Source organism: Emys orbicularis, chromosome 9, assembly GCF_028017835.1.
Source record: "Emys orbicularis isolate rEmyOrb1 chromosome 9, rEmyOrb1.hap1, whole genome shotgun sequence".
Taxonomy (NCBI): Eukaryota; Metazoa; Chordata; order Testudines; family Emydidae; genus Emys; species Emys orbicularis.
The window spans coordinates 85,088,636-85,098,498 of NC_088691.1; the positions used below are offsets into that span (position 1 = coordinate 85,088,636).

General features: G+C 45.7%; 1 protein-coding gene across 1 annotated transcript; it reads left to right on the forward strand.

Moving 5' to 3' along the window:
- The first annotated feature begins 5,529 nt into the window (after nucleotides 1–5,529).
- C9H3orf80 (chromosome 9 C3orf80 homolog) lies at nucleotides 5,530–6,138 on the forward strand. Its single transcript, XM_065410288.1, has one exon. It carries the CDS (start codon nucleotides 5,530–5,532, stop codon nucleotides 6,136–6,138), a length of 609 nt encoding a protein of 202 aa, XP_065266360.1.
- Nucleotides 6,139–9,863: the final 3,725 nt, after the last annotated feature.

Consider the following 9,863-nt stretch of genomic DNA (forward strand, 5'->3'; position numbering starts at 1 on the left):
GCTAAGATCAACATAAAAAATTATCAGAGATATGGGGGGGGGGGGGGGGAGGAGCTTATATACAAGGCCTGTCAAGGGCCTAGTCCCTCTGCAGCATCCCTGGGGCTGTGACAGGGTCATGTACTCACTCAGCTGCTGGTCATCCAGCTTGGGGCCATCAGAATCACTGGTGCAGGGACGGAAACTCAGCACTGCTGCTGAGCTCCTCTGGAGATTGCCCCTCCCAGGATTCCAAGGAAACAAAAAACAAAAAAAAGAAGATATAAAAAAGAACAACTGACCAGTCCTAAATGAGTCATCGGCCTCTCTTGCATCAGGGGTCTTGGGTAAACCTCATTCTGGGTCAGTATCCTGTGGACACCGGAAAGTGTCTTCAGGAGATTGCTTATAGTCCTGCCCGCCTCAGGGTGCTCAGATAGTCTATAGGCAAGGGAGATGATTCAGGCCTCTTGCCACAGGAGCTGAGAGGACTAGAAGTCAATCTTTCTTCCTGAGCTACCTCCTACTGAGCTGGGCTTCTTCCCTTTTGAACTCTTCCTCCCATCCTGACAGACCTGACACACCCACAGCAACTCCTTAACCCCTTCCTATCTGGGTAGGCTTTGTACACCCCATCACAAGGCCATATTAGGAAGGTTAAGATGATTTGATTTGGAAGGAAGGACAAGATCCTGTTGCTTTTGGTCAATGGGATCTAGCAGGCCATGAAAGAACATGAGGAGATATAAAAAAACAAACAATTTAAACTAGATAAAAGGAAAGTTCATTATTTGCTCTGCCACCAGATGACATTCAGACTAATAGTTTAGCAAGAATTTTTTTTTAGACTTAGATACTTATGAATAAAGATAGCATCCATCATGGTTACAGGGCTATTTGCACCTTCGATCTCTCTGAGTGCACCCCACCCCTCCCCCCAAGTGTTAGGCCTCGTGCTCTTACCTTTTCTGGAGTGGAAACCAATGATTCTCCCGCTCTTAGACCAAGTCCTGGGCTGCAGCAGCCTGTGATTCAACTGTGCTCACCCAGCAGACCTAACTGGGTTCACCATCAGTGGTTCTTCCCTTTGTGGTTCTTCATGGTGAACACAGTGACCCCAAACAGCCTTCTTGAAGCACAGTATTGTTTAATCTTAACAGTAGGAACACAGCATAACATAAGAGAAAAAGAATTTTAAAACAATAAACATACTGCACCCATATCTGTCTTACCTAAAGGCTTACCATCTCTCTGGAAGCTTAGGGTGGCCTAAACACTTCCAATGTGGCAGCTGGGTCTGTTTCTGAGGAAGTCTGTTTCCCCCTGAGAACTGCCCCCGCTTCCAGTCTTTTTTTAATTGTTTACAGTCCGTTTGATTGATGGGTTTCCAGCGAGACAAAATAAGTCTGGTATCTCAGCCTGGCATCCTCACAACTTAATAGCTCGAGCATTGTTTCTTAATGAGCCGGGCCCAATCTGCTACTGGGAGGTTGCTCACCTGCAGCCATTGTGTTGGCTTCCTGCTGGCTTCTCCACAACACTACTATTAAACTAAACCAATATATGCCTACAATAAACATTGCAATAACCCAGGATAGCCATACAGTAACTATCCCACTAACCCAGTCACATACAGTATTCACAGATTATTACAGAGCAGTGTCACCGCCTTCACAGCATCTACAATTACAGTCGCTAAAAGAAACATAACAAGAATTTTCAATTCTCGTGCTCCAGGGGTTCAACTGAGCCTCAACTGGGGTGAGGAAGAAATAAATCTTCCCATCTTCACCTACAGTGTCCTACTAAACAACTGGAAAAATGCATTATAGATTTTTTATTTTACTTCCTCTACGGGGCTAGTATCAGCTACTATAAGAGACCGGACACTGGCCCAGACAACGCTCCACCATGGCTCTGTTAGTATGGGGAAAGCCCTGAAAATCTGCGGATATCCACTTTATATCTGATTGATATCCACGGACCATGTTTGCAGATCAGATGTGGATACAACTTTTGTATCTGCGCAGGCCTCTAAGTATGGGAAGTCCAAAGTGCCTAAGATTTAAAAAGTAACAGCAGGGAAGGGAAGCCAAATGTATCACAATAACACACCAGAGAAAGGATCATACCCTGATTCAGGAAAGTACCTAAGCACCCACTTAAGTCCATCACTATTCAGCAAAACATTTAGCATGTGCTTAAGTTTAAACACGTCTGAATCTCATTGACCTTGATTTAAAGATAAGCACATGCTTAAGTGCTTCGCTGAACAGGGATGTTTTCTGGAATTGAGGCTCCAATCCTGCACTCATTAAAGTAAATGCAAAAAGCCCCTACAAGCTTCAGCAAGAGATGGATTAGCCAGTAGGATCATAGCCATCAGGATTATATATCAGGCAATACCTTTCAAAGAATATCATTTTATTTCTGTGCTAGAGCATGAGGTTCTATCCTTATTCCTGTTTACACGTTTGCAAAGGGACCCCATATTAGTCAAACTTCAGAAGTTTATCTTGAACTTTACTCAATGCTCTTCCACCCTTCCAACCTTTGCATCTATGCATAGCCATACTCAGATTCCTCCATCAGGCTGCTGGAAGCAGGTATCTCACAGATAGTAGCCATGCCATTCCTATCACGCTTAGGACCCAATCCCGAACTCCTTATTATTCAGGCAAAATTTTCATTGACTTCAGTGGGCGTTCTGCCTGAACAAGGAGTTCAGGATCAGGGCTAGGGAAAAGACATGCCTAAAGAACACAGAGGATGAATAGCATGGCACTCTCCAGGAGAGCTGCAGAACTTTTACAGCTCAAAATCTCACTCAGATTGTATCAGACACCGTTACAAATGTACAGAGTGAACATGTCTTAGGGGTGGGCAGGATTAGGGATTGTTGGTTTTTTGGTGATTTAAGGAAAGGCCCTTAGCTCCAAAATGTTTTCTAAAAAGTCATTAACACACACACTTTAAATATCTCTGCTCTGTCGGCTAACACACACTCTTACCTCCTCTCAACTCCACTACATCTGGGCTCCTCCCACCCCTCCACTGGGAAGAAGTTAAGGACACTTTTCTTCTACTTCAGCTTGGAAAGGTCTAGGGCCTGACCCTTCCCCAGTTACAGTTTTGCCACTGATGTCCTTGGGAGCAAAAGCAGGCTCTTAGTCAGAAGCGGTGCAGCACTTTGGACTGAGCGTTTTTTTCATAAATGGAAGTGCAAGTAAAAACAAGAGCAGCACCACTCACTGTTCTGGAATAGGCTGCTGCTGCTCTCTGTCAAAATGGGCTTTATTTCCTCCTCGGAGCACCACCCTGCCATAACTCTACGCAGTGCTGTGCCTGCATTGGGGCAGGGTTTTCCTTTTTTCCCCCCCTTCATTTCAGGTGCATTGGTAGCAATGCTCAGCTCACACCAGTCAGCAGGAGGAGGTAGTGACCGGAGCAGAGCTGCCAACATTGCAAAGAAATTTGCAAGGCCAACTCTCTAAATAAGCTCAGGGCCTGGAGCTGCTAGAGCGCAGTATGTGCCCCAGTCTTAAAGTGGTCTGAAAAGAATGGAGGGGTTCTGGTGTGTGCACTGTAGCTTCCAGGTCCCAGCCTCTCTTAGATGGAAACCCATGTCTCTCTCCCTCCTGCCTGGGATTTCAATGCTCAGCTCCCTGCCTTACACTCCAATATCCCCAGCAAGCTAGTCTGCCTACTGGCCAGGGCCTGTGCTTTACTTTTTCTCTCCGAGGGCTATGAACAGTGTATTGTCGTAACTTGCAGCGGCTGACACAGCTCTTTCTAAGCAGGCAGATTTATTCTTAAGGTAAATGCATTACAGAGAAAACATATAAAAACAAGAGAAGTTCCTGTAAACACACTAAAAACTTTGCAGAAATCAACCATCAGTCTTATGGGATCTAGTAGGGCAAAATCTTTCCAACCCTTCTGCAAGGCCCTTGGACAGAAGATCCAGTGTGTTTGCTGGGTCAGGAAAAAGCCCTGAGTCATTTTAAATTCAGCTTTTTATGCCAAACGCCTTTCTCGTCTGTTGGTTTCTGAAAACAAGTTTGAACCAGTATATGCTACTTCCCCATGGGGTGGGACCTCTCTGCCAGTGTTCACAACCTAAGTGATTCACCTGGAGTTGTGGTAAACCCCTCCCCCCCACCCTCTGGCTGCCCTGAAATTGCATACACTCTCTAGCCCACAGTGATACATAAACTTAATAGAATATGGTCCCCAAAGACATTACCTGGGATTGAAATAATCCATCACACACACATATTAATTAACACAGCGAACAGGACAGACAAGGATAAAATTTGGTGGCTTATCCTGATCCACCCTAGGGCTAACAGCCAGGTGACACAATGCTAAGCCCCCACATGTCCAGATCTCTGTTGAGCGCTAAACCACATTTACTATTGTCTAACACCCTGTAGTTTGCCACTGTAGACAAGTCCACAGGGAGCAGGGTCACCACTTGTCAGAGATGCTGAACATCCACTCCATTAGCTGAAGTCAAGCTACCGGTTCTTAGCACCACTGATCACCAGGCCCTACTGCTCAACTGGAACCATCAACTCATCTTGATACCAACATCACTCTCCCTTGGATGCTAATTTACTGCGCTCTCTTTGGGTTTTGTGTTTGAATATGACTTCTCACCCTTAACAGCCTTTCTGTCGATTTGCTCTTTTGGCACCATCAGAATCTTGTGCCTCTTACAATTGGCTGTCACAGAAATGTTTGTGATCTGACATGTTACTGGCAAAGTGAATTGATTTCTGCCTACATAGGCTCTGTTATTCAAGGTTATTGCCTATGTGAAACCCCCTTGGATAGACCTGGACTGGGAAACCTGAGGGATGGCAGAGAAATAGTTGCCTGGATCATATGCTTCTCTTGTGGTCTAGAAAGAAACTGTGACCCTGGTATTTATTTTCCCCCAAAGAAGACACCAGCCTGGCTGGCCTGTGCAGGAACACAGCCAGTCAATCACTGCCTCCAAACTCCCTAATGGAAGGGGAGCTGCATTAAGCCCATTAACATCAGCTAAATGGTTATCATCAATTTTTAATCAGAAATAAAACCAGAAATATGGTAAGTGAATCCCAGCAGCAAGTAAATTTAAATAACGGTCACGGGGAAATCCAATCACTTAAGCCAAGAAACCTACAAAGCAAGCGCTGTCTGTTTGACAGAGGAACGGGACGACAGATAGATTAATAAAGATTAAAGTGCTGCAAAGTGAACATGCAAACCGACCCGCTCCGTTAACCCTTCCTGCGCCTGCAGCTGCTGGCGGGACGCCGCAGCGCACCATGCCGGCTCTGCTCCCCTCTCTCCTGCAGGACAGCGGGGCGTGCACACCACTCCAGCGCCCCGAGCAGCGGCGCGGGCTGGGCCCCTGGGAGAGGCCAACGGCGCCACGGCTGGTGGGCTCCTTGGCCAGCTGCTGCCCAGCCCTGGCGATGGGAGGCGGCAGGTGGCCCCCAAAGTGAGTGGGCGCCACCCTCTCTGCGTGGCAGCGAGCGAGCCTCTGCGGGGGGGAGGATGTTGCAGTGTCTCTCCGAGGGGCTGCTGGTGCTGGGGGCTGCCCTGCTCTGGCAGCCCTGCCAGGGCACCTGGAGCTGCGGGGAGCTGACCTGCGGCGAGCGGGAGAGCTGCTGCGACTACGGCAATGTCACCTACACGGAGATCAGGTGCTGCAAGCTGCCCTTTCACACCTTCCTGGACAACGTGGGCTGGTTCGTGCGCAAGCTCTCGGGGCTGCTCATCCTGCTGGTGCTCTTCGCCATCGGCTACTTTCTGCAGCGCATCATCTGCCCCAGCCCCCGCCGGTACAACCGGCCGCAGCGCCAGGACTCACCCGGCTCCCTGCTCAACGTGACGGCGGCCACCTCGCAGGACTCCCTGCTGGACAGCAGCAGCGGCAGCAGCAGCCGCTACCCGGGCGAGCAGGAGCCGCCGCTGCTGCCGGGGGGCTCCCCGGTCTTCCTGCAGCTGCCCAGCTACGAAGAGGTGAAGTATTTACCCACCTACGAGGAGTCCATGCGGCTGCAGCAGCAGAGCCCCAAAGAGATCGTCCTGCCCGTGTCCAGCCTGGCCACGGCCGCAAGCAGAGAGCCAGACAGGGCGGGAGACAGAGCCCCCTGCAGCTGAGCCCCCCCACCCCGAGAGCTGCGGGTCCCCGCGGGGGAACAGAGGGAGTCCAAGGTGCCCAGAGGGGAGAGACTAGCCCAGTGCTGCCCCGATGCACAGACACCCACTGCAGCATCGCAACAAGGACTTCCAGTCCCTTCTGCAAGCAGCCGCGTTGTACCTTTCCTTTCCCTTGCAAACCAAACAGCCCGGCTGCTGCTGGGCGCGGGGCAGGAGCGGAGACTTTCCCCCACCACCGCCTGAACTTCTTACCCGGGCTCGGTTCGCTCAGGGAAGCCAGGTGCAGCCGCCGCAGCCCCTTCTGCCCCACCCTAGCCTTCTTGTCCCTTATTCGTAACTGATATGTCGTAAGTGCCTGGTTACTAGAGCATCCGTCCAGTTTACTGGGGATTAGGCGTTAAGTTAGACACACCTGCTGACACTCTAAACATCGGTTCTGGTTTCTCACAGGAATAACGTGTGTGTTGCTCCCTTCCTCGGGCAAATTAAAACCTGAAAGGGATCAAATGTGATTTACTCTGCGACAGACTCAACGTTTGTGCTCCAGAGCTGGAGGGCAAAGAGAGAGGAGAGCTTTTTAACACGTTGGGTCAGCTTTGTAAATCCTGCAAGATCCCAGTCACTCAGCGCCAGGGAGAGAGTAGGCATGGGGCGAGACGGTAAATACACGTAGCATGGAGTAATATTATTTCTGTTCAGAAGCTTGGGATGACTGTACAATGTATAGCAGACCCCTGACAGGGCATCCCACCTAGAAAAAACATGATCCCTGCCTGGTGCCTGTTCCATTTCATTATAAACCTTACTCAGCAGTGAGAACTAAGTCCATTTGGTTACTGTACAGGTCATTATCTGCAAGGAAAAGCTCAGTATTGTAAACAGAACACCCTATCCCTGATAAGGTGCAGTTCCACTCTAAACCCATAAAAGGTAATTACTTTCTCCATTTTTTCCTTGTATTTGTAGAGTCTATAATTAAGCAATAATTCCAATGGAAAGCGCACTTCCTGTTAGTTAAGGACTAACTGGCCCTTGCCTACTGCTGCTGGTCACTTATTTTCTTGCATCTCAATTTTCAACCCAGTTCTTCTTTCTGTTTGAACCTTTCGGAAAGACAGAATAGGCTTATAGCAAAATGAAATATAAAGAGAACATATGGAATAAGATGGAATGTAAGAAAGTGAAGTTTGTGATATCACAAGTGATTTGATAACTTGTCAATTTCACATGTTGAGGAAAATACTGTGTTCCGGTTGTAGCACTAGATCCGAACCTTTCCAGCATCAATATGCATGTGTTATAATTTTAGACATGCTTACAACACATGTGGATATGCATTATAGAACTCTCATATTTCTCAAAATCTGTATAACTAGCAGGATGTAATTCACAGGATATGTGCAAACTAACAACAATATAAATTGGGACTGATCTTGCCTTCTTGATTATCTCAAAACTCCCACTGATGGCAGTGGTAGTCCTGAGAGCACAAGGATTGCAGGACTGGGCCCATTCATTCTTCATCCTGCAGCAATCACAGACTCTGCTTACTTTAAAAATGCCCTTCAGAACATCTTACAAAATAGCTCACCTCTATGTGTTATACACAAACTTTTGGCCTCACTAAGACCTTGGGCTCTATCTTGCTCTCATTTAGGTCAGTGGTAAAAGTCCTTTGGGCTCCAATTAGAGCTGGATCAGACTTTTGTGTGGACTTGTGGCTTAGTCACTAGCTAATGATGTAGTCATCATATTAAAAAAAAAAGTAAAGAAAAGAAAACCAAAGCCTCATGTACATAGAGTATAAATTGTATCCTTCTGTGGAGCATCTTTCAAATGAGCAGGGAGATGATGTATTGAGATCTATACCAGATGTAATGTTATTTATGACATTTATCCCCATGAGCAGAGAAAGGAGGAATAACTCCATAAATGAAGCAACCCCTCATGAGTGAAGATAAATTCCATGAAAGGTTAGTCACTGTGTAACACATTTTTCTGCCATTGGTTTCAAGACAAATTGCTTTAGAAAAAAGTTGTGAAGCAAAATAAAGTTGAAATATGCTGGAAAAGAATACTCTGAAAAAACTGCTCAGCTTTTATGAACTCATGAGTTATGTCATCAACAGAATAACAGTGTATAAAACAAAGGAACAACAGCAATGGAACTATCTCCATCATATATATGTATATTATCCACATACCTGTGAATATATGTATTGTATATACTGTACATATATCAATGAGGGAAGCAGTGTGGCCTAGCGCATAGAGGAATTCAGGAATTCTGGTTTCTATTCCTGGCACTGCCCACTGTGCTTATGGGTGACCTTGGGCAAGTCACTATGTCTTTCTGTGCCTGTTTCCCCATCTGTAAAATGATAGTGGCCTCTTTTGTAAGGTGCTCTCACAGCTATTGATGAAAAGTGCTATATAAGAAGTAGGTATTATTATTAATGTCTGGAAAGAGGCTTCTGTCACTTCCAAACACAGCTCTAGGAATCTGCTACCCTTAATTCTCTCACAGGATCAGTTGCTTGCAGAGTCAGCTCTTACAAAGATGCAGAACTAGCTGTCTAGAAACTTGGCATATATTGCCTTATTTTACATTTGAACTGAGCACAAATGCAAAAAAAAGCTTTCTGGATAGGACAGGAACCTATTTTGAATACTTATATTTCAAATTGCATTTCTCTTTCAAATGTTCACTAAACAACAGCTTTTAATCATTTCGTCGCTCCTGTTTGACAATGCTAAGCAAAGAAAGATGTCCCAAAATACTGCAATTAACAATAAGATCATGATACCCATGTTTAGAGACCAGTCCTTTTCCCATTGACGTCAACAGAAGCGGGATCAGATCCTTGTCCCATAATATGGAAGTAGAGAAGATCCTGAAAAGAAGATTTCAAGGAATGTAAAATTAATCCTATTCATGCTGGTCAATGGCAGGGATCTTACTGACTTCAACAGGAACAGGGTCAGTTTCCTAGTAAGAATTTTAAAAGGCTGCAGCACCGTTAGGATTCGTCCTTTCTAAGTTAAAGTGCCTTTGTTAGTAGTTTCTCTTTACAGTTATGAGAAACCCAAAGGAGGAAAATATTGGTCATGATTACCATTTACAAAGTTGGGTCCGATTCTGCAAACCCCTCTCACATCCAGTTACTTGTGTGCTGTGAATAGGAATACCTGGGTGTGGAAGGAATGCAGCATTGTTTAGTCATCCATTTTTTTAAAAATATACAAAATCTGGAAAAATTCATCCCTGTTTCCCATCTTTAAGGGGAATCCTTAGAGAATTTTCATTGTATCTTATGAGAAATAATCCAGGGGTAGTTTTCAAAAGCAGAAAATATTCAGAGGATTAAAATATTATGAAAAATGCTAAATTCTATTATAATCTTTAAGTTTTAGTAAAAAGTTAAAGAAAGCACAGTGTTTCAGATGAAAGATTGACCCTTTTGAGATTTGCATTATGTTTTTTTCAAGGGGAGGAGAACACTCTGCAAAGGCTAGGCAGAAGGAATAATAGAAGCCCCCTCTGGGGCAGGCATCCCAAGCCAAAACCTGAAAGTGTGATACTTTGGTCATCACTGAAGCAAAATTCCCATTAATTACAAAATGTTTAATATTTGGGGCACAGTCAATATTCCTTTTGCAGTCTCAAGGAATACCATTTTTCAAAGAGGGTAGCCATATTAGATTAATTCAGTATAGTTTAATGG

Excerpts from the sequence above, each read along its gene's own strand:
- C9H3orf80 (XM_065410288.1), top strand. The coding sequence starts at position 5,530 with ATGTTGCAGTGTCTCTCCGAGGGGCTGCTGGTGCTGGGGGCTGCCCTG.